This window comes from Caloenas nicobarica, chromosome 1 (genome assembly GCF_036013445.1).
Source record: "Caloenas nicobarica isolate bCalNic1 chromosome 1, bCalNic1.hap1, whole genome shotgun sequence".
Classification (NCBI taxonomy): domain Eukaryota; kingdom Metazoa; phylum Chordata; class Aves; order Columbiformes; family Columbidae; genus Caloenas; species Caloenas nicobarica.
In genome coordinates, this window is record NC_088245.1 from 60,517,624 (window position 1) to 60,542,847 (window position 25,224).

General features: G+C 44.2%; 1 protein-coding gene across 5 annotated transcripts in view; it reads right to left on the bottom strand.

Moving 5' to 3' along the window:
- ABTB3 (ankyrin repeat and BTB domain containing 3) overlaps positions 1-25,224 on the bottom strand; it is a 178,393-nt gene that overhangs the window by 23,610 nt on the left and 129,559 nt on the right. For 4 of the 5 annotated variants that reach the window (XM_065639671.1, XM_065639654.1, XM_065639664.1 and 1 more), the window contains 7 exons: positions 13,030-13,195; positions 9,603-9,692; positions 6,308-6,409; positions 5,109-5,202; positions 4,863-4,998; positions 3,000-3,220; positions 1,377-1,555 (listed from right to left, as the gene is read on the bottom strand). In XM_065639671.1, coding sequence (XP_065495743.1) covers positions 1,377-1,555; positions 3,000-3,220; positions 4,863-4,998; positions 5,109-5,202; positions 6,308-6,409; positions 9,603-9,692; positions 13,030-13,195 — 988 coding nt within the window. Of the gene's footprint in view, positions 1-1,376; positions 1,556-2,999; positions 3,221-4,286; positions 4,311-4,862; positions 4,999-5,108; positions 5,203-6,307; positions 6,410-9,602; positions 9,693-13,029; positions 13,196-25,224 lie in introns of all 5 variants that reach the window. The other variant, XM_065639645.1, reaches the window with a different exon arrangement.

Genomic DNA, 25,224 nt, shown 5'->3' on the forward strand with positions numbered 1-25,224 from the left:
GCCACCCAGGAGAAGAGCAATTAAAGCCATCACTCATCCTAGATTATGAGGCCTAAACTTAATCTTCATTAAATTTTCAATACGATTAGTTTTGTATCAGCTTTTAAACCAAACAGCGCCTTGCTGGTAGTTTCTGTCTGAACATACCCTAGCCCAACTGAGTTCAGAACAAGGAATTTACAAATCCTAGGATTTGGAATGATTTCCTAAAAGCTATCTCAAATATTCTCCATAAATACCCATCCAAGACAAACTAATCCCAGAGGGAAGGCTTGTGGGCACAAAAATCAGAACAACGGCTGGAAAAAACATTCAGAACTTGCTTGGTACTTCAGTCCAAGCCCTCTTTTGCAGCAGGATACAAGATATAAATCTATGTAGTCTTTCCATAGCTGTACTAAGTCCTTTTAGTACTGAGCACCAGAATCTCCTCCATTTTCAAATTATTTAGGTTATTTATGCAGGTGCTAAAAATTATTTGCTCCCTGTCGTTACATGTAGAGTTGGGTGAGAAACGTTACTTACTTCCCAGTTAAATAATTAGAAGATCATACCAACATGCATTGTGGTGCATGAGAAAAACAACAGTAATCAAATCCTTTTGATGCTTTTCATCACTAAAATGGTTTTCTGATAACAGTAAAGTTGACTGGGCAGGGGGACCAGTAGAGAAGAGACTGTTGGTTATAACGAGTTTTAAAAGAAGTATCCAGCCTTCACTAAGTAAGACATTTTCCTCTCCTTGCCTGCCCCATGGTCATTGCCTTTGCTATTATACTTGCATACCCAATGGTTCCTCCCTCAAAAGGTTTGTCTCGCTGAAAGAAAAAATCTGGGGAGGCTACAAGTACAAACACTCACACAGAAGATTTTTTTTTTTAAATTATCCTATTGTGTGCTCGTAGAAACCAGTCTCCTCACAAGTTTAAGAGTCCAAATCCCACATAAAAGGGAGAGAAAGTCATGTGAGAGGTTAAAGAAATCCCAAGCAAACATGAATAATAGCTTTGTTGTACAGTCCTGTAAAACAGGCTGGGTAAAGTTATTCTTTGGGTTGGTTTGGTTATCAACATCTCTTGCATTACTGCAGTGACACTTTTGACTTTAATTTCACCACTATGCATCAGCTTTTGTTGTCTCTCCAGCTTACAGTTAACATCAGTATCTAGCCGTTCTAGCAGGAGATGTGATTAGCTTCTGTGTTTTTAACCCATGCTTCCACAGTGAAAAAAATCTGAGATACACAACACAAATAATAATAAACCTACACAGCCTAAACAAGCTTCAGGACAGCTATGCAAAACCAATATTGCAGGCTTTGTGTCTTATGGGATGAGAATGAGGCTGATTCCACTAAAACACATAATTTATCCTACCTTGCTGGCTTTCAGTATCTCAAACATCAGGGGCAACCCTTGTGTGATGAGCTCCTCGGTGTACTCTTCTTCCTGAATGGACTTGAACTCCTTCAGCAAGCACTGGATGAGGGGTCGTCTGTGCTGCTGGAAGGACGTGCGCAAGGACTCCAGCCACGTGTGCAGCGTCCAGGGAACACCTACGGGCAGAGGACAGAGCTCATTCCCAGCTTCAGAGAAGGATTCTGCTTTTTTACCTTTAGTTATGCTGATCTTAAGATTTTAAGTGAAGAGCCCTAGGAATCAAATTCATATTTATCCCTGATTGAGAAGGCTAGTGGTTATGGGGACATCCCAGACCTAATGCACAGAGGCTCTCCTCCAAGTCCTAAGAGAAGACTGTGGTCTCTCTGCTCATCTAGTCTTCAGCTTCTCTGCTGAGACTGCCAATTTGTGGTAATCGCTGTGGTGCTCTGTGATGCAAAAGCCTTTTGGAAACCAGATTTACACTAGCTCATTTGTTTGAATGCGGCCCTGGGGAGCCATTACATGGTAAAATGAAACAATTTTGGTCACTACCCACCTGGATTCGAACTGGTGGTCTTCAGATTAAAACTTTCTTTAAGCGCTACCCCATGTCCTCTCCTGATCATTACTATTTTCCCTAAACAGCACCGGACGAGTTAAGCAGATCAGCCTTTTCCGGGCGTTTGCCATGGCAGAACCACTCTCCAGGAACTTAAAGGGAACTGCTCCCTCCCATGCACTGAGTGAGAAAACACACGAAGCTAATGTACCTCTGCAGGCAAGAGGCTGGAGGTGACCTAGTTCCTGCTGTTGCAGAACCGAGTGGGAGGAAACGCAAGCCTGGCGTGTAGCTAACAAAAGGTTTTTCCTTCCACTTCAGCAAATGTCCAGCTCCTGGAGAGCAGCTCCATCGCTCTCCTGTCCCTCATCGTCTGGCGTTTTGCCCACTCAGCCCTCCCGCTGAGCCTCCGCTCAGACCACCGCATGTCCTGACCCGCGCCGGGATGTCCCCAGCGCTGAAGCCGGGCACCAGGCAGAGGCATGCCAGGCACCCAGGTCTCTCTCTGAACACAGATTAGTGGGGACAGCAAATACACAGTCCAGATTAATTCCCCTCTGTGCTACCCAGCCACTCCCCCGCCAATGGTAGAAGCAACTTCCCAACAGGCTGATGTGATGTTCAAGCCCTGAGTTGGCACAGTTAGCCCATCGAGAAGCCAGTTGCCCCCTCTTACTTTGAGGCTCAGAAACCTCAGAAAATAAATATACTTCAATGGTGGAGTGCTTTATGGCAGGGTGCAAAAGAGGAGTTGTTGGAGGTGGCCTGCAGGGGCTGAATGCTGCCCCGGAGCCTTAGCCAGCGCTCTGCCAAGCAGCAGTGAAGATGGCTGGTGCTGGAAACCACTCCATCCTGCAGAAAAGTGCCACTGGCCATTGAGTGGGGTATGCTGTGGAGCCAAAATGGGCTGGGAAACTGTCAGATCCCCCATCACCTTCTGCTTCTACAGGAGTTGAAGAAGATGCAAACTGTGGTCAGTTTAAGCAACAACTCGTCAAGAGAGTTTCTTCCAGTGGTCCCTCCCTGGAGGGAGAGGAGAGGGAAGGAGAAGGACTGACCTATGCTGCGTATGTCAATGGTCACATCCACGTAGCCGTGCTCAGCGCTGTGGTACATGGCCTCCTTCAGGGCCTTCAGCTTGGCCTTGCTGTTGCGGCTGGCGCAGAGCGGAGCTGCTGCAGAGTCGGGCAAGTCCGTCCCCTCCGCCAGGATCTCCTCCAGCGACAGAATGTCACTCTTCTCCTTCTCTGGCTGAGCAAGCAGCTTACGAAAGACATTCCTGTCAATCACAGCATGACAGAGAGAGGGAGAGAGGGAAAGAGAAGGTGGGAGGGCAGAGTCAGTGGCTGAGCTTTCATTGTGCCTGGGGTACTTGCTGCAACACCTATCCAGGGAATTACTCCAATTAATGGCAGGACTAGCAGAGAGCAGACCTGAGGCAGTCACCGCTCCTGCTAGTCCACCTGCACTGCCTGGGCCACATCTGCAAGACACTGTTGTCGTGACAGACACCGTACAGATGTCGCATGAGTGGCGGCATTTCACGGGAACAGAGACCCATGAACTAAACGTGACTCAAGACTTCTTCTCACCGTCAGGAGAGGCCAATGTGCCTCTGGACAAGCTCTCAGGGCTTTACCATGGAGGCCACCCGAGAAGGGAGCTGCCTGGAGCTACCAAAAGCACCACCACTTGATTAACACTCAAAGCAGTCTGGGAAAGCTGGAGCAGCTAGACATTTAACGAGGCCAGTCAGGGCAGGTTCAAGCACATCTGGGACTATCCTGCAAAGCTACTGATCTGGTTGGGCCATCAAATAGCAAAGTTCAAACTCAGAGACTCGGTTCCCTCAGGTTTGTACCAGCATAACCTCATTGATCTCAACAGAGTTGCTCTTGGTTTCTGCAGCTGTGAGAAGAGAAACCAGGCTGGCTCCCATCCCACCTCCCTTGTACTCTGACATCCTCTCTGCACCTGCTCAGACCCTGGCACGGGGTGGCAGCAGGGTATGGCATACCCCAAACGAATTTGGGACCGAGAGAGGAGGAGGGAGGATTGTGCGTGAGTGGTGTACAGGTAGGAACATAAGAACCAGGGTCTGTGACATGCACAGCCAGCAGCCAAGCTGAGGAGAGTCCCAGGTCCTCTTTGGGCACATGGGTCCCACTCACACCAGTTGAATATGAGACTCGAATAACCAAACTGTCCCTGTCCTCTCTGCCCCAGGGATATCTCACAGTCTCCAGATGGGCAGTGGTGTGCAAACCCGCCCTGACACGCCGTTAGCATGTTGTTAGACTGGCAGCTTGTCTCTAAGCAAACAGAGGGTAGGTACTGTCTCTAACCTGTATCTATGTTCCTCTGGATGGCTACAATCAGAAAAGTAGGAATGTGAACATCATGATACCAATCCATTACACTGCAGTCAACTCCTGAGCGTTGCAAGACCATGCATGCCAGGTGCCTTTTTTTTTTTTTTAAAATTTGCAGCATACATACAACATTAAGGCACACGGGACTTTACAGTAAACACAGATGCAGAAACACTATTCAATGACAACTAAGGCTATAGCAGTACAGACACAACCTGTCCCAAACCTGAGAAATACGTCAACAAGAAATTCAGAAGGAATGTCTTGGGCATTCCTTTCTGCTGTCACATCAGCTACAATTTAACAAACATCACATTGCAACACACCAAGGAGTCCTCTTCCCTGTTTTTTTTTTTTAAATCCGCTATCAAAAAGCAGCTTGTACCACCAACTGGTTAGAATCACATGCTAGCAAAAAGCCTTACATCTCTGCTCAGTTGGTGGCATGTTCGATTGTTCATGCAGAACCTTCACCCGTCTGCTCAAACCAGATGCCCAGGCAAAAAAATAAGCACTTGAAGGATGCCGCTAGACTCATTCCCACTCTACCTGTGTCCATGTGCAGCAGCCTGACTGAAAGAGTTCATGTCACCTTGTGGAGTCATGGAAATGCCGTTCCTGTACATTGTTCCTATCATGGGGTCAGCTCCTCGCTCCAACAGCAAACTGACCAGTTCAAAATTTCCTGCAAGTCAAGAGATGGCATTTTTACTTCTTTTAAAATCCACTTTTTACTAACCTAAACCACAGATCCTGACTGAAGCATTTATTACAGTGGGAGGAGAGAGTCCTTACCAGCAGCCGCTGCCAACTGTAAAGGAGTTTCAGAGTAATTTTCCTCTCCATGCTCCAAGGAACCTTCTACCTTTGCTCCAGCATCCAGCAACAGCTAGAAAGAAAATTCACTATTTAGAGCAACTGGGGGGATTACAGCCTTCAGAGCTCATGAACAGTGACAAATGAGAGTCTAATGCTTCTTGTTATCTGCAAACCAGATACGATGGAAACAAGTGACATGCAAATTCAGCCCATTGTTTCACAGAGGAAAATTGATTCCTTTTTTCGCTCATTTTACGCTGCCAGACACCAGGAGCACTAGTGTCCAACTTCAGAGCCAAAAAAGCGTAACCCAGTGCTTCTGAATGGGAAATGGGGTAGGTTCAGTGTTCGGAAGTAATGTGCTGAAGATGGAAGTACTGAAAATTAGCCCAACAAGTATCCTTTCTTCACAAGTCTTCTAGAAGCCCAGCGCCACCTTAGAATGGACCAGATTTCAATTGCCTCCATCTTTTATATAAAAGACATGGCCAAAAGAAAGGCAATTCTTAAGAACCAATCGCACTTCAAAAGCTGTGATCTTCATCGGGGACACTTCCGCATAAGTAACAACAACGCTGAAAACAAAAGTGGCCAAGGAGAGCAGCATGGAGCCTACGCTCCAGCCCCCTCTTAGCCATTTCTGTCTCGAGGCCTTCACAGTTTTGGCGCTTCATTAAGCGTGCCACAGACACAGCTGTTTTGAAGAATAAAACCTTTGAGATGCCAAAGCACAGAACCAGCATATCCCACATGATGCCCCGCTGGGGGAAGGAGAGCGAGCGCTTCTCCACCTCTGGAGCAAACGCAGGGGCTGTCGTCCGCCTCTCCCCCACCAAGGCAGCGGTTTTGTGTTTGCTAGAATATTATAGTGTAAGAAAGTGTAATGAATGAATAAACAAACACACAAAACAAGTGGTCAGGAAGGAGCACAAGGAGTTGTCAGACTTTCTTTGGTGCAACTTTGCTTTAAAATCGTCCTTTTTAAACCTCATATTGGTTAAGGTTTCAACACTGTATTCGTTATATAATAGGTCTATTATATATCAGTACACTCTAGAAGAAGCAGAAGTAACCAATATGAGTATGACAAGCGGATACTGGTTTGAGATGGATGTAATTAGAACTGAAGAGGAGAAACAAAAGAATGAGATGCAGGTAGGGAAATACAATAATACCTGAACTACAGGAATATGTCCATGCAACACAGCAAATGTCAGAGCTGTCCAATGGCGGGTCTCAGGGTGGACGGATGGGTATTTATGAGCAGTACTGACAACCTACAAACAAATTAAAGTTATTTTTTTTAAAGAGCTATACGTAATAAAATTCAACCTGCCTGAAAGCCAGGCATGTGAGGGAGGAAGTGAAATAGAAAACCTGGGAAAGGTGCTTTATAAAATCATTTGCTTCATGTTTTTCCTGCAAAAATTTTCTCAATATTAAAACTGTTCGTGTTGATTTGACAGCTTGATTAGAGTTCATACCAAATGAAGTCTTTTTACCAACTACTGTAGCTCCACCTAAACCACTGGCCACCAGATACTTTTGCACAAGGTCAAAACATCCACAGCTGGTTTCAGCAGCACACACTGGGGAAGCAGGGACGGATCAGGACGTTCACAGCTAAGGACCTCTCCCACTGACTTCTCCAGACTGTGTGTCAACAGCCTTGGGTCTTGGGATTGCTCCAGGCCCAAAGAAGCTCTTTCCACGTAAATAAGTATGACTTTTGTCACTGCCATCATGAAAGACACATCACAAGCCCTAGGCTACAGTTCACGGATGTGCTTCCAGGCCCCTCCTCTCCCACGGGAGGTAAAAAAGACAGCTGAGAAGTGATGGGGCAGAGCGGCATTTCAGAGAGGTTTTAAGAAAACTCCTTATTACCACTGTCTCCTGTCTGAGTTAAAAGAGCAGGGTGGTGACAGTTAAAAGAGATGCAAACTATATCCTTAGAAAACAAAATGGTATTTTTCACGTTGCTCCTTCCATTTTCTATGCCTTAGTGTCTGGTGCTTCTAACGTAGACATCGGGGAAGATGAATAACCACTCTTTCCTTCAGTTTCCCTGTCTTAAAGATGGGGGTATTAATATTGATGAGGTTCACAGGGATGGTAAAATCTAATGAACGTCTGCAATCCAACTTCACACTCAGATGGAGTGTGACACTAAAATTCAAAATCTTATTATTGATCTTCAGAAGACTAAAATCAGAGTAAAAGATGCACCATCTCTCTGTCTCATCAGTCAGCTATGCTTTCCATACCTTGTCTGAGGTACTTTTATCCAGGCAGGGGAGCAGGGCCAGTTACTAGATGCTCGTCTGCATTAGCAGCTCGCATTTCCAAGTACCACATGCAGTGTTTCGCTAGAAGCAGACGACCGGGCCCTCAGTCCCAAGGACAGGGATGAGGGCAAGATCTGAAGTGCCCATGCAGACCCCAGAGCTTGCCAGAGGAGCGGATCTGCACCAGCACCGGGCTGTTATCGCCCACATTTGCCAAATAAAAAGCTCAAAGTGCCAAAAGGGGAAGCGTGCCGGTGTCTTGAGCACAGGCATGGGGCTTCTTTGGGTCTGGGATTGCTCAGAAGGAAGAGGATTGAGCAGTTTGAGCCTTGGGGTCTAGGTTGGGGAGCAAGAACAGCAAAGGGTGAGGATGGGTAGGGTCACGGTTCAGGTAATGCATCCAGCTTCTCCTCCAGCACCGATTCCCCCTGCTGTTCGGGGCAGCCCACAGCAAGCAGCAAAGAAAATGAAGTCATTTTAACTCCTTTGCTCCTTTTCTTTTGGTTAGAGTTCTCTCCAGTCACCACAGTGGTTGCAGAAGACCTGCTGTCGACCAGGCTTTTAAGGCCTCAGTTGAGATTTGCTGAGCAGCTACAGGTCCCAGTGACTCCACAGCGAATTGTAGCTTCTCAGCACATCTGGAAATTCGTCTGTTTTTGCTAAAGATGGGCAATCAAAAAGGCAGGCACCCAGCATTTGAGGCTACTTTTGGAAACATATATATATATATATATATATAACTGATTTGCAAAGAGAAAGGGGGAAAATGATGCAGGCACCTGACAAGAGTACTTATTTTTGTTCATGGTTGATTTGCCTTTTTTTTGCCGTAATTGCCCAATTTGCACAGTTGGTTGTGGTATGCACAAATCATCCTATAATTGCACACCATAATTATTCACAGTTCTTGTCCCAAAGTGTTTTCATTTGATTTTAGAGCAAACATTCTACTGAAATGAATCAGGGAGGTTCACATTCCTCACTGGAGCTGTTCTCTCAGATGTCAGCAATTTCAGGAAGACAAAACTGTTTAAATTTGCATCTGGTTCAAGTCTGGAAGATTACTGGAGCAACTGGGGGGATGGCTCCTAATGAAAACTTGTCCTAGGAACCAAATAATGGCATCTCACCTCTGAGCCACAGGCAGGAATAAAGGGGAGATCAGTCTCCCTGCTCATGTAGTTTTTGGTCTGTCTATCAAGAGTGCTAACAAGGTTTCGAGTATTCAATTCTTGCCAGCTCTTGAGGGTGGTTTGCTTGAATTTGGGGAGGGAAGAGGTGAGAGTGGAACTGAAATCATCAGCTGATTTCACATAAGCCACCAAACAGCAATGACTATCAGTCTCTTACAGGTGACATCCATTTCTACTTTTAAATTAGATTTTTTAAAAGTGCAAAACGTCTGGTTGAAAGCAGTGACTACAATTTATCAGCTTGCTCAAGTCCAAACAGAACAGATGGAACACAGATAAGTGAAGGAGACAGCTTAATTTACTCATGACCTCAACAAATTGAAACTGGAATCATTAACAAATAATTCTGTTGTGGATTTTCAAACAGCTCTTTAAAAATGTACATACCTGCACTGCGCAGAGTCAGACCACAGTCTGTTAGCTGGACAGATTGTATAAGTTTGTGATGTGTATTATCAAAGAGACATTTATATTCTGGAAGCTTCAAGCTTCTCATCCAACAGTTTGTAGCCCAAGGCACTTTGTAAAATAAAACAGTGGAACCTACATTGCATTTGTGTGCTGGGGATGCTTAGCTGGAACATCCCAATGTATAGAAGTGCTCGAGCTTTGACAGGTTATCAGATGGGTATTTCTTTTATCCTCTTCATTTTAACTCAGCTGAGATTCGGGGAGTCCTTCCAATACCATTAGAGCTGTGCTCCATGATAGTGTTAACGCCTGTATGCATTTGCAGTGTGCAAGAACAACTAAATCAGTATCACCTGTGAGGTAAGTCCGATGACTTGACCCCTTCCTGTGCAGCAAATCCCAATGTTAACCTAATGCAGTTTGATTTCACTATTTCGTTTCAAGTGGTGCTGTCCAGGATACAACAAATTTATTTTCTTTTTAATTCTTGGCATTTTCCCCTCTGCTACAATTTCAGGGGTTAATTTAAGATGTAAACAAATAACAGAACAAAGATACAACCAACAAAAAGTCCTCACCTCAGCATTCAGATCTGCTCCAGCATCTAGCAGCATCTGCACCATAGCCTCATCACCCCTGACACAAGCATACATCAGTGGAGTCATGCCCTAGTCATTTTTTGGAGTTAAAAAACAAAGGAATTGACAAATTTAACACAGAACTCTGATTTTTTTAAACAATTATTTAAGTATATATCATCAAGACTAACAGTATGTATATAATGAAATCCATTACCTCTGTCACAGCCATGCCCCTCAGACTAGCAAAAGCCAACCATTTTGTAAAATCTCAATTTTTATTGTCAGTTGGGTTGTTTATTTTGTTTTCATGTTACCCTCAGCATACTCAGCCTCATGAGTCAAACTGGGTTTGTCAGCCTCACCTCCATCTTCATACACTAAACTAAGCGCCTTTGTCTTTGGGACCCCAGCAGAGAAATGTTTTTAGCAAAGCAACTGTATTTCCATGGTGCTTAAAAAGACAATCACTCTATTTTTCTAAGATCACAGTTCCATAAAAATCTAACTTTTTAATTAACGAAAGAGCCTGTAAAAACATCCCACACTCCTATTAAGACAGGTTACATTCAGGCACAGCTTTTTCAATGTGGATACCATAAGGGGCTGGAAAGGTAAAGGCTTTGTATAGCACTCCCTAGCAAACAAGGACTTAATTCTAAATGAAAAGCCAGACAGCATTGTTGCAAGTTGCTGGCTCTAGGAAAACATGGCCCTGTTTGGAGAAAAACTAGATTAAGTGACCCTTCACTACAGAACCACCACAATGCAACTCGTATTAATCTGAAATACCTGCTGTGGCTCATCACCATTCCCTTAAGATAAGTATTACTGTGGCTGTGGTAATGAGCCCAGATGAAACAATGGAAAAAAAAAATCATTAAATCTACCGTAAATGATAAGAGAAAAAGCTGCTTATTAAATACAGTAGGGAGTGTTGATCAACAGCCACCGGTGGTTTTGTAGTAAACCTACTCCAGTACGCAGCTACCTCTGATGCATGTTTGCAGCCCACCTTGAGGTCCCCTGGTAAATCCGCTATCAGATGATATCCATTTGCTGTTTAACCTGAGTGCTGCCGCAAAGTGAAATGATTTTCAGAGAAACTAGAGGTGCCCAGCGTGGCCAGACATAGAGCCATGACACTGCCCTTCCCAGCAAGAGCCCAGAACCACTGTTTTTGCTGAAATAGCCCATTTTTCATGATTGCATGCCCAGCTAAAGGTGGTGGGTGCTTATGTATGGAAGGGCTGCTCTTGTAGAGAAAATACAGGTTAAGGTTTGCCCCTGCAAGGTACTTAGATTCCCCCTGAAACACACCAAGCATTTCACAGGATAAAATCTGCAGTGTACTTTGGAGATACAGAGTAAGAAAACAGGCATTTGAGGCCTCATGCCAGTATTAAGAAAAAATGAGTTCACCCCAGGCAAGGAGAGTTCTTGGGTGACTTGAAGTTACTTGCAAAGAGAATTTGAAACTACTTCAGCTACAGTCAGTGGCAAAACATTTCCTTTGGCAGTCAATAAACACTACAGGAACAAACGGGACCATGAGAATTCAAAAAAATTGCATTTGGGCCTTGAAACACGGGGACGGGGTGGCAGCTCAAAATTAAATACACATTCCTTCAACTATTATTTCAATTTCTGTAAGCAGCGTCACTCGATAATTAAATCAAGTGTTTAGCACAAGAAGTCTAATCAGATCTGAAGATAAGAATTTGCAAACCCCATGTTGGGCTTTCCCCCTGCAAGACGCCACGGTGAAGAACCCCCCCAGCAGCACAGGGTCTGCCTGGGGACCACATGGGATATTTTGGCACTGCTGAAGCTGAAAAAGCTGACTGAAAGGAGGCCAGAATATCATGCTGCAGTATCAGGGTTTTTAAGGAGTTAATGAGGTTGCTAACCTCCCCTTTCCTTGCACTGCTATCCCTCCTGCTTTTGCTGGTCCCCCAACTTCGTGCTGCAGCATCACTCAGCCCCCTCTCTTCGCGCGTGGGAGGAATGGATTTTTAAAGAGCTCATCATTAGTGTTTCAAACATACACGGGAACGTGGTAAAAACATTGTACAATCAATGCAAAGGGCATTTGGATTCTGGCAAAATAAAAAAATTACTCTCTTTCAGCTTTGTATTACTTAGGGCTCTGTCCTGCAAGATGTGGGATCCTACAAGATGTGGGATGTTTGATCCAACGAAGCATTTAAGCACAGGCTTAACTTTCACTCAAATAGGATGTAAGCATGTGTTCAGAGTTAAGCATATGATTAGGTACTTTGATGAATCAAGCCAGAGTGTTCCCAGGTTTCAGCCTGGAGGACAGAGGAAATATGCTGTGAGAAGTTTCCAGGTTCAAACCAACTTAAAATAATAATTTTTAAAAGTATAACGTATGAACATGGGAATAATCAGACTGATACTATTTTTTTTCAGGGAGTACTGCCCTCTTCTAAAGCTTTTCTCAAACAAATCCACAATATTGACTCAGGCTGAAACTACTGAACAGCAACATAGCTCGCATTCCTGGAGTAGCTTTCATTTCAAAAGACCTAAACCCACCAACAGTCCAGCTCCTGTCCCAAGTGACCACCTCAGGAGTGGCAGCCACCTGCCTCCTGCCAAAGAGGACGCCGCAGATCTTGGAACATGCAGTGACACCTTCGTTGGGGGCACCAGAAAATTCAGGGGACTCTAATTCAAAAGGAAATGGTAGTACCCTTGGCCATTGTCTCCCTCTGGGAAGGGGGAACCACCTCGGTGAGCATCACAGTCCAAGAGACTGCTGCCAGTAGGTAGCTGCAGAGACAAGGTTTATCCCCAGACACAACCACCAGCTTCATGGAGGTGCAACTCCAGCGAAATTTAGGCTCCTCAACTGGTGGATGTTGGCCACAATGACCAATGGAGGGGTAACACTGCACTTTCACATCTGGAAGGTCAGTTCAAACTGGGCTGAACTCAATTAAAGAGTGTCATTAATTAGTTGTTCCCTGCTGGGGGTTTGGTGGTACAGGTGAAACACATTGCAAATTCCAGGCAGTGTTCAGTGGGAAGATGCTCACCTCACAAAGCCCTGCCCCATGCCACTGTTCATGGCAGCAAAGAAGTTTTAAGTATTCAGATCAACACTAAGCTCTCTTGGGATCTCCTTCTGGCTTCACTCAACTCACTTCACTGTTAAGATTTCAGGGGATGCATTTGCCCTCATGCTGAGTTACCTCAGTACCAATGAATCAATACAACTCGAAAAGACCAAACTTAACACATATGTTCACCTAACAGTGCTTTAACTCAATGCAAAGTAATGCAGGGAAAGCATTAAGGTCCTGTCTATGTTTAGCTAAAAGCTGGGGCTCATTTTCTGTGATAAGCAGACAAAACTCTCACGTTTCACAGTTGCTTCTCTACGTTTCTGTCTCATTACCTGTTCACTCATGCTGTTAATCCCATCCGGCCCCAGCAAGGATATGGCTTGTTTAACCAGATCCGTTCGGCCACAGTTGAGCATCCGGAAGCCCAGGTCCTGCTTGAACTTCGCTTCAGTGGCAACTGCATCCAGCTTCCGAGACGCACAAAAACAGTCGTCGATTCTGTGGACGTGAAAAATAAACTCCCTCAGAGGGCAATCAGAGGACAGACCTCACTGTCCCTAGGAAAATAATACTTTGTCCTGTCTTTGAAGGATGTAGGTCATGCACACATTCATTCTCCTTTGACCTGTATGTTCAAGGGAAGTGCTGAGAGGAAAATGCTAATGCCAGCTAATGGAGATTGCCCTTGGTCTATCTTTCACGGGACAAGCTATACATTTTATAAAGAGTTGGGCAAAAAAAGCACAGCTTTCATTCGATGTTGTTTCCCTGCTTAAGCAACACACAGCACATTCTCACTGCGAGTTGTCTCTCTGCATGGCAAGGTTATCCAGCAACCCTGATCTCTGAGAAGTTTCAGTAGCTTCAGCAAGCTTTGAACTTACATCAAGCGGATGTATAATCATTGACAATACAACAAAGAGAAAATAATGTCACTCCAAATGCTTTCAAGGACCTTACCAGCTCAGTCCCAGTAACAGGGAAGCCTTTTTGGAGCAGAAAGTGGAAGACACAGAACTGCAGACTGGTTGAGGTTGGAAAGGACCTCAAGAGGTCACCTGGTTCAACCCCCCTGCTCAAGCAGGGCCACCTGCAGACATGCAGGGCACCTCACGAGCAGGGAGCAGAAGGCAATCTTGCCAGGTAATCGTAGCAAAACACCACAAATCCTTGCTGGCTGTGTATAACAGATGGGATGCCATTCTTTTAAGGTCCTATTCAAAAGATCCCCAAACTGTAAACTGTTCAAGATATCCATTTCAAACGGAAGAAGGGCTAGGAGTTATTTAGCCAAGATGTGAATCTACAGCTCCAGAGAGAGCCAGGCAATTCGAATCTGATGTTTATCCAACTCTTTTTCATCTTATGAGAAGATAGATTTGCTTTTCTTTCATGCTGAGGAGTGTCTGGGGCAGAGGGTGGAGTCCAAATCCACAGTGCTTTTGGTGTGAACTTGGATAAAGGACTGTTTGGAAAAACATCACTTTCACTCTCCAAAAAAGCTAGGTCAGAAAACGAGGGGCTACTTACGAATGAAAAACAAAGATCAAAAGTGAAAAAGTCAAACATACATCAAATATTTGTTTTCTATTTCATATGTAAAGAAATGCAGCAAACCAAAAGAAAAATACAAACAGCACATCATTATCATTTAAATTTCTTCTTCGAAGTGCTTTATCGGAGCTTTATAAAATATATAACACTGCTTAATATTTAACAGCAATGTGCAGTTAATATGCTGTTTATACAGAAGCAGTGGTATGTAGTAATAGCTACTGCTCTTCCTCTTTCAACAGAAGAAGGAAAGTGAGACAGAAAATACAAAGTATTTTGATCAAAGCTTCTGCAGGACTTAGTACTGAAAATAGCATCTGAGCACAGGCTTGCTTTCTGCCATGCTGGGCCACAATCAGTCTGGAACACAACAGATATTTTGGTGATGTTCATTCTACATGCTCAGTTTGAGTTTTGACTGCTAAAAAGTTGATGACCTATGAACGCAAACAAAGTAAGCTTCAAGTGTCATTACTCAGGGGAACAAGGATGATGCTTCGCCACAGCACTTAGCTGCAAGATTAATGCATAACACTTGATCACAATAAATACACTGTAACAGCAATAACAGATTCTGCACCAGTAATATGCCTACAACGGAGATGAAGAAAGCAACGCATACCAGAGCTGGGTTTTCTGCAGTAGTTTCTGAACAAGTTTAAGGAGAAAGCAAAACGAACAGAGATATGCAGGGCTGAGCTCAATGACACCCAGATCTGCGGGAGCAATTGCAGCTTTAACACGTTCACACTGCACGGCACAGTTCTGACACAAGAGCTACAGCAACATTTGGTACTTGTTACCCCCACAGCATGAGATGCTTGGGATCATCTGTGCCCTCCTTTAATGTATGGCAAAGATAAAGCCTGCTCACAAGTTAGGTGACGGGGGTTTTGGTGCACGGAAAGAGAGTCTGGACCTCCCAGCTTCAGCTGGCCATTTCCAGATGACTCTGGGCTGATAATGGGGTGGTTCCTTGGCCAAGTACAGCCATGGAAAGATCTAGACATCCTCTGAGGACTGCAGAGGTGTCTGCCACTATGAATCACTGCCTGCGTTAAGCCACTGTTTCATCATTTGTACTGAGGTATATAACATACAGTCTGAATAAAATGGGTCAAATTCAGTGCTGGCAGAAAACAGGCAGAGCTTCACTGACGTCAGCCTGGTTTGATGCATGTAAAACGCTAGTTGATGATCTCTCCTCTTCTTTAAAAAAAGCCAGATTTTGACCGGGTTGCACACCCACACAAGGGAGGAGGGAAAAAGAAGGACCTATCTTACTTGTCCTGTACGGGCTGCCTAGACCTCTACTCTGGCATGGGTTCAGAAATCACTCACTTCTCCATAAGTAACTCCTCCATGAGTTGGCCCTGGTCCCCTAAAAGCACGTCAGTTCACCTGCTTATAGCCAAGGAAGGGGATGCATTAATTCCTGCTGACATTGGGTAGGAACAAATTAGTACTCCTCAGTCAGCTGGGGGGATAGGGGTCTTGGTCCAAGAGCTCCAGGATGCTATGGCCGTACAAAATCTGCAACAATAACAGGGATGCAGAGGAGTACCCGAGCCACACGGCTGCTGGGAGGCACTGATGAAATGCCATCTAGACCAAGTACCACAAAGGAAAAAAACACAACACGGTACCATTATCAGTGGCCCACTGCCTTTTTGTATCTCAAAAAGGACCCATTGTGAGTGAGTCACAGCCCTGATTTACAGGACATTGCAAAGGAAACTATATGGCAAAATTTGACATACCTCATTGCTGGTGCTACTATTGTCACATGTTGACTAATAAAATGGATAATGATCAGACTGGGGAGTTTAATAAAACAAGAGCATGACGCAAGGGAAAGGAATGGATGATGGTTCAGAAGAGAAAGCATAGCAATGTCTTGAAAAGCCAGAGAGATGAATGAGTTAAGGAAAAGGAGATTTAACATGTACAGATAAAAAGCAGTGAAGAGACAGATCAAAAATTATCAGGAACTAGAAGTACAGAATAGGAGAACACAGCATCACTTTTAACACTGGAGAAAGCCAACTGGGAAGATGGTACAGCAGACAGACCAAGCAGTCTCATTTCAAAATGAAATCTGAAAAATCATTTAAAAAAACCCCAATCCACCAGAAATCAACCCTGCACCAACACAGCATTGCATATGCTCCCAAGTCCTCTCTCATACCATTAACTCCTTAATGTTGATTTCAACAGGAGCAGAGGATCTCTGCTCCATATTACAGTGTATAAGAGGCTGCTGCTCTATCACAGACACTATTCAGAATCACAAACATTAAACAATGCAACATAAAAAAATGAGGAAGGGAATAGACATCAAGGCTTGACTCACTCAAGACTTCTTAACTTTGTACTGCAACAAATACACAGAGAAGCTATAAAGAAGTAGGAAAGGGATGGGAAGAAGCTTGAAAAATAAGGTTGACGAGGAATAGTTAAGTCAGCGCTAAATATACAGGGTCACTTTTTGGAGTTGTGAAACTGTGCCTGAAAGCAAGGGAAGCCAGTGTTAAGTGCTAACAGAGCTGGAAGCCTCCCCAGCTGCATAGTCAGTTCATGGCCCTTTTGCCAAAAACTCTTGGTGATCTTTCCGGTTGCGCAGGAGGCTGACACTGGCCTGACGGTGGGATGTCCCCTCCAAGGCCACCTCGGTTTGTTGCCAGATTCTGATGGCTGCCAGTGCTCACATGGGTCACCCTTTCCCCAAGACCTCAACCTTCAGAAAGGGCGTTTTTTCATCGAAGGGCAGGGAAGGCTGACGGGAGGAGCAGAAGACCATGGGGGCCCAATTCTCTTCTCCCTAGGGACAGTCTCAGGATAGCAGGACGCTAGCTGGGTTAAGTGAACAGCTAGGTTCCCAAGAGGTGATACAGTGACAAAGGTAAGACCGGCCAGCACCCTTCAAGGGTGATATCCTCTCCTGAAAAGATGAAGCCCATTCTGGCTTCCCCTGTGTATCATTCTGTGGAGCTGGGCAGGCTCTTTGGCACCACCACCACTGTACACGTGCTCCTGCTCCCAGAACTGAGAAGTAATATGCTTGAATTAATAATGTGAACTGACCACAGTCCTGGTGCTCGACAGCAAATCCACCCCTCTAATTCAGGGGTTCAGTCACACAGCCTGTAAGCTCCCTAACTGGTCACTCCCTACATTGAATCACGCAAACAATTGCCTTTATAAGTAAAAGGAAAACTAGAAACAGGTGAAAACTCCTTGATTTTATATTTATAGCAAAGCTGTGACCACATTTTTAAACTTACAATGCAATACAATATTCTCAGAGTCCTCTTTCAATTCCTCACAGATATTGCTTCTACAGCAGTTATCTTCAGGATCATTCCAGTGTGGCCACTGCACATAATTAACTTTACTGTGGCTTTATATGGGGAATGCCATGGTAACGTTAATTATTTGCAAATGGCCACTGTCAAATGCAGCATGGTGACCATGACAGTCTATCATGCTCCACAATACCCAAACCTCTCAAAGAAGTCAAAGATAATCTTCATTTATAATTGGTCATAGCAGTACAGCAAATTATTTTTATCTTTTCCCAAACTCACATTATGAAAACATAATGCAGCATTTCTACAGCAATGGTTTAAATATAAAAGTGGGACTTTTTTTCAGTTTCACTTGGACTGGCTAAGATAGGGTCTGTGCGGATATTTAATAAGTTACTCATAGTTTGGTTACATTTGGGAAAATGGATGATTCAAAGGCAAAGTGTTTCCATCATAACTGCTAGACGCAACAGCTCTCTTATTACATAGCTTTGTGATTATTTGTTCTTTGGGAGGGCATTATTGCTATAGTCAGTAGTGGACAATTTTTTAAAAAATGCAATGCTCTGTAATTGTTACTAAAAAATGAAGTAAGAATATTCTTATCATGTTTTAAGCTCTATGTGCTGCCACAGCATGCTAGCAGTTAATTTAAAAGAAATGGAGTACTGACTATGATAAGCAGCAGGACAAACTCCCCCTCTGCTGAAATGAACAGATCATTGTCCTGATAGCAAAGCACCAAAGCCTTGTTTGTCCACCTGGGACTCAATTGCCAGCCCTTTCCATTAAAAGAATGATAATCTATTAATGAAGCCCATCTCCTTAGCTCTGTGGAGTTTATTCAGTCTGTCTCTGTCCTAAGTATGAATAAAGAGTCAGAAATTATAGTTCAGCTGGCTGGAAGTCTGGAAGGAGGCATATTTTAGCCAGCAATACATATGCATTTGCAATGCTGAATTTCTTGGGGTCAAGGATCACAGTTTTGATCTGGGTCTGCATAGCCTGTAGCACAAAAGAGTCCTGTTCCTTGCCTGGGGCTCTTCAGTGAGACGACAGACACAAACAGCAATAGCAGGAGCGGCAGACAATTAAATTTAAATTTGCAAGCACTCTGTTTTCCAAAGTGGTGCTTTAAAAGGGGCTATAATTCTGATATTAATAGGACTACAATATAAATACTATATTGAGACAATTATTTGCATTTTCAGTTTTGGAAAGAGGGAAACTTAAGCACAAACACGTTGATCAAAGTGACAAAGAGCACTGCTTTTTAACACAGACATAAAATATCTCCATTTACTTTAATCAGGAGCCAAATTAAGACAAGAAAATAAAAACACTCCAGATATTTACTAGCCAGCCTCTCGAGAATAAGGCTCTCAAAGGCCTGAGAATAAATTGGTTACAGATACTGGAAAATGCATTTAAAAAGTGATGTGACTGTCAAATCAAGACCCAAATCTATATTTCAAAACACTCTCAGTATTACAGTCCCATATATATATATATATGTATGCCAGGAACCATGTTCGAAATTGAATCTGACTTCAGATTCTGAATAAGGTCAATATATCACAGGAAAATTTGGGTACAGATTCACCTTTCATATAAATAGATAGCACAAGTCTTCACTAATGAATGGAAGCCAATACGTTATCTATATCTTGATTATTGTATTCAGGAATGTATATAGAGACACAATATATGAAACACTGATGAACTTGCTCACAATGGAAAAAAAACAAGAAGGCTGGATCCTAAAGCCTGTAAAAATACAAGTGCCTTCTGTCCTAAAGCAAAGGAGAACATAAGGTCAGGGTCCTATCCTTCAGTATTTTTTTTATTAGCGTTGTCTTCAAGTGGCTGGTTGGCACGAGAGGTTGAGATTCACCTCAGGAAACCTGTGCTCTACCTTTTAAGTAATAAAATCTCCTTCATCCACTGTCACCATCTGCCCCAAGGGACTGCTGGATTCTGTCAAGTAGCTTGTTTGTTACTGCTTGCTGGTTTGGCATTTTTGTGTCTAATTACGGCAAAAGCCACGGCTGGTGTTAAAGGATTAGTGAAAATTTGTGGGAAGAACAAGGACATTCGTGGAGCTAGGCAAACGCCAACCGTCCCTACTTAAAAGTGGCTGTATCTAATTAAATAGCAGAATTTCTTAACAATTTTCTACTCTTTCTCCCTCTCCAGAAACTCAGCCCCTTACCCAGCACATTTTAAGGGAGAGTGAAGAGCAGTGGAAATATTTTTCTGCCTTCAAATCTCTATTTATTAAGTCTATTTTTGTTTTCATGCTCTAGTACAAAAACAAGATTTCTATAAATAAAACATTAAATGCAACTCTTCCTCTTTCACTTTCAAGTTAGAACTGCTTATGTGTGGTATAGTATTAAGATGACACAGCAAATGGTATAGACTGCTTGGAAGGAACAAAATAGCACATCTTCCCTTTAAGTCGCTTGTATTTTCCCCTTTCCACAGTCTTAAGAGTTTTCTTAACTCTCTAGAATGAGCCAAGGATGCTCCCATGTTACATAAGCTTCACTCTTGAGGTCAATAATCCCATTTTCCTAGAGAGCCTTCATTAAGAGGGATGGTCCCAGACAGAAAAGCAGACTTAGGTATTCTCAGGCCAAGACTAATTGGCAATTAGGACTGATTTTCAATTAAAGACAGGTTTTCAAAGGCACTCAGACACTGCATTTGACCAGAGAACTTTCTGGATCAGAGCTGTGAATGCAACTCACAGCCTCAGGTGAGGCTGCGATGGGGCAGAAGCTGCAGGAACGTATGGGACTGGAGGGTTAATAAACCCAGACCTACGCTGCAGCAAGGCTTGGATCCATCTACATTTTAAGTTTGAACTTACTCATGACCTGCTAATATCCACATATTCCCATGTCCGTGCTGCTGTTTAAATAAGAGTGTATTTTTCCTTCCATGATGTTTACTCCTGATGTATTTCTGGAGAAGAGTCACATGTTCCCTCAGCACCGGTTTCACTCAGCTGAATGAGCCCCTTTCTGCTAGTTTTCCTCCATGAGAACATTTTGTCAAAACTCAAATCACGCCAGCCCATTTCTCTCTACCTGGTCCAACGTGAATATTTTCTTGACCCGGACACAGGATTTGCAATTCCACATCACTTCCTACCACTTCCATGTACAGAGGCACCAATATTTTCATACTTCTACTGGAAATACCTTTTCTGATGCATCCTCAAAATGCATTTACTTTTTTCACAGCTAAGGAATAAGCCACTTCTGTGGTTCACAATCATTCTGAGATGAAATACCACACTACAGTCTTTACCACCACCTTTCCAATACTCAGCTCCCAATACAGTATATATTATACTGTATATATAGTGTACATGTTACATATGCACTGCAGTATGCATTTTTGTAATTAATCTCCACGTGTTTCCATTTGTGGAAAACTGCATTTCATCCCATTTCTTTTGTCCCAGCGCTCAAGGTCATCCACTTTTTTCCTGGATGATTTCCCAAGCTTCCTCTGTCAGGACAATGCCTCTCGGCATCGTGGCATCAGCAAATTTTAACTTCATGAGCACACTGCTCAGATTTGTGCCAAAGCCTTTTCTGAAAATTAAAAAAAGTCCAGTTTTTAAGATGGAGAGCTGAAGATCTCTGCTTCTAACCCCACCGCAGCCAAACCAGCCCTTGCCACCTCTCTTGAAGCCAGACCCTACTCACTTTCCAACTCCTTTACTAATCCCCATCTTAACTAATAACTCACTGCATGGACTCCATCAAATTGTTCACTCAAGTCCAAATAGATGAAATCTACTGAATTTCCTTAGGGTAGAAAATCAGTTATCTTATCAAAAAGTTATTACATTAGTCTGGCAAGATCTATCTTTAGAAAATCTGTGTCATATTTTATCCCATTTTTCCCTCGACAACATGTCTTTAATCGGTCTTTGGCTGAAAAAAACAGTTGAAGGCCTTGCACCAACAGCCTGGAATTTTCCTCGGATGATTTTTCATCCTTTTCAGATGTTGGGCGTTACTATTAATAATCCTTAGAATTATGGCACCACTCTGGGCTTTGTTAAAAATATTTCCCTCTGACCCTCTGATTTTGGGAGGCAGCTCTTTCTCATCACCGGGATAGAGGTTATCTGGTCACCCCAGTTTGAGTGCATTAAGCTGCAGAATTTGATCTCCTTTTGATTACTGTTTTTCTATTTCCATAACCTTGCTGATTTTATTTATTTTTCCTTTTCACCTAAGGATTTTTTCCCCAAAACAGAGGCAAAGTATTCACTTAAGTTCTTGAGTGATAGCCTGTGTTGGCACTGATACACACCTCTCACAGGTGCCTCCTCAAGGCCAGGACTGACAGATCCCAATTTCACCTTTGTACTCCTGGAAGACAGGAGAAAAATGTCCTATGTCCATGGTCAGGAGCAGAGAGAGGACCCAGATTCACAGCCAGCCAGAGAAGAAACGGGATATTTGCTGCCCAAAGGCTGAGCCCAGCACTGTCGGGGAACCCAGCCGTAACTCCAAAGTGCTGACAAAGTGCCTGAACAAGCAATTAAAGGGGATCAAGTGCTGGCTCTCCATCTGTGCACAGGCACAAGCCCTGTCACACTGGCTGCTGCTCTCACCAGCAGCGATGCTGCCACCCCCAACTAAATTTGACTGGAATGTAAGGGGGCTCTGACCACACCAGCAGGGTCAGCATGCGAACCCCGCTGCCTAGCTCTGTCCTTCGGAGTCCAAGTCCAACAACTGGGGACTGCAAACAAGGGACCATGATGCACCCTGGTGCTACCAGAGCCTGAAGGGTCTCCACAGGTTGCACATCAACATGGGATGGGACAAGACAAAAACAGAACCCTGTGGGACTCCACCCGTGAGGAGTCTGATGGCAAAAATGCCATTTACCATCGCTGCCCTTTGGGTACAGCTGCCAAAAAGGACTTACTTCAGACCTCTTTATAGAATTGTCCCGGGCTCCCCGTGCCAACATCTGCCTTCAGTGAAGCAGCTGTGGCCCATGGTGGACAGTAATGAAAGCCTCAGGGAGCAATCTCACTTCTCCAGTCTGCGAGAGAAAGGCACGAGCCTTTTCATCTCTGGGTAAGAAGAAACCACTCCTCAACATGACTAAACTCTCCTTCTCAAAATCTCAACCAGGAGCTTTGCAGCCTGCTGGGCAAGGGGACGGGCGTCTAATGAGCATGAGAGGGTTTCCAGACACCCCTGTGGCTGCAGAGAAATGACCAGCCTCATGGACAATGCTTCTTGGAGGATTTCAGTGCCATGCAGCCGGCCACCTTAGGTGTTCTTCTTCATTCAGGTGCCAGGAAGGTCCCTTGGATGTGATGTGCGCTAGGTCAGCCAGCCTGCAGGCCATTCCTTCCCCAGGCAAGCTGGGGTTCAGATGTCCAGCTGGGACCTTTGGGGTTCAGAAGCCAGAACCCCATTCTCAGACAGGGCAAGCTGGGATCTCCTGAAATGCCTCTTCCCACACCACTAGAAGTACCAGGAGAGAAGACACTGCCCACCTGATTCCCTTCAGCAGAGGGCAGAGACCTTCTCAGGGACGAGGGGGCTGCTTGCCAGGCCCAGAAACACCCAGGGAAAGCAGCTTTCCCTGGAGAGGACAGACAGGGGATGACTTGGCATCTAAGAGGTCTGAGACAATGCTGAGGACAGAAGAGAATATTTCAAATAACTCATGAATTACACTCAGGTCTCCAAGACAGCACCGAAGTGGATTTGTCTCCAATTTTTGTTGCTTCTCGATTTTAGAATAAGCATGGGCACCTGCACACACACTCGCAGCCCAGACTATATCCTTCTTTTAACCTCTGACTGGCCAGAAAATAGCCCTTTACCCAGTCAGGTGCAGAAGTGGCCATGTAACAGTCCCTAGTGTGACATTACCACGTCTCTCAGTTCAGTCTGTTCCAGCATTTTTACATTGTCCAGGATTGCCATGATATATTGCAACCAGAAACAAAGCCACTGACCCTGACAAAATGCATGGCAGCCTTTGTGCTGAGCAGCACACGATGCTCCTCCCTTACTCTGTTTCTCTGCCATCAGTCTTTCTGGTCCCCAGATATGGTCATCCCTTAGCAATCCTCCCCATAACTTCTAACACATTGGGTTTGGGTTTTTTTGTTGTTGTTCGTTTTAAAAAAATATCCCACAGAATGGAGGAAGGAAAGACAAGCAAAGAACTTATTGTGGAGCAAGTGGAAAGGTACCACATGCAGATGCGATGATGAGGAGCAGCCAAAACCAGGCATCTGTTTGCAGCCAGCCAGACTCCAGATCAGGGAGCAGAGCACCCACCTTCACCAGATTTATGCCAGCAGAGAGCTACTTTGCACACAGTTTTCTACTGACCACATCCAGCTCCTCTGGTGGCCCAAGAGGGGCCTAGGTACAGGCAAGGCTTTATTTAAGTCTGGTCTGCTATGAAAAAGACTATTCTGGACACAACTTGGGCTTCTGTCTCAGCTAGCTGTCGTGCATCCAGCAGTCAATCCATCTGCAAAACCCACCTCCTTGCAAAAGGTGGAGACAACCCGTCTATTTAAAGCTTCCACTCCCAGGGGAAGGGGAACATTTATATCCCTGCACATCTCCCAGGGCTGGGGAAAGGGAAGAAACTTTCTGGCATGTCTGCTGCTCTAAAATGAAAAGAGATCAGGAAGGACAAAGGCAGCTCCTGCCTGATTCCAGCTTCCCTCACTCCTCTACCCAGAGCGAGAGCAGCTCCTCTTCCAGGAGGTGGAAACATCGCAAGAAATTAAGGCGAAGAATTTTTAAAGAAAGGATCAGGAGAGGGAAGAGAGAGAGGAAGCATTGGAATGAAAGGCAGGGAGAAAGCAGAGATGATTTACAAAGCCACATATTGGGAACCTCACTGCTGGAGTATGTGATTGTGCTGGGAAGCATCACACAAATCTGCTGGGAGACCTCCACGCTGTAGTTCAGATAAGAAACCGAACATTTGGTTTTTATCTAAACTGATTCTGAACTTCACAGCCTTTGAGATCCTGCCAATCTCTCTCTCTCTCCCCGTATGCGTGTTTTTCCAGCGTGGAAGCTGACTTTGCTTTGTGCGTTTGCAATGACAGGTCGTGAATCAACACCGTGGAATGATGCAATATCACATGAGACCATGGGAACTTTTGGGTTCAGGTTTTTATATTTTAGTGACTAAAGGAAACTGCTAAGAAGAGCCTAGAAATTGAACCAGTTTCAAGCTTCTACTTATTAAGTCATTTCTATAAAAGTCACAAAATAGATCAAGCTAACTGCATTTAAAATCCTGCAGCTGTCATCCATCACAGAGCTTATTTGAAAAGCCATCCCCTGCAAAGTTGTTGTGTTTTCCCCCCCCGCCAGTGTCTGCATTTATGGAACTGATGCTTTCCGAGGAGTTGATAGTTGCAAACCCTCCCTCTCTAATAGGGAGGCATGTAAGGTTGGCGCTTGGCTTAGTGGAAATGAGAAGTGCTCAGGGTCTGCACTGAATAAAAATAAAAAATTACTAGCTGCAAGGTTTCAAATTAATATCCTGATGCCTTGCATTATTCTTCAGAAAATCTTGATCCTTCCTTTGATTTTAGGATTACAGGCAGCCGGGACCTGATTCTCAGCTACACAA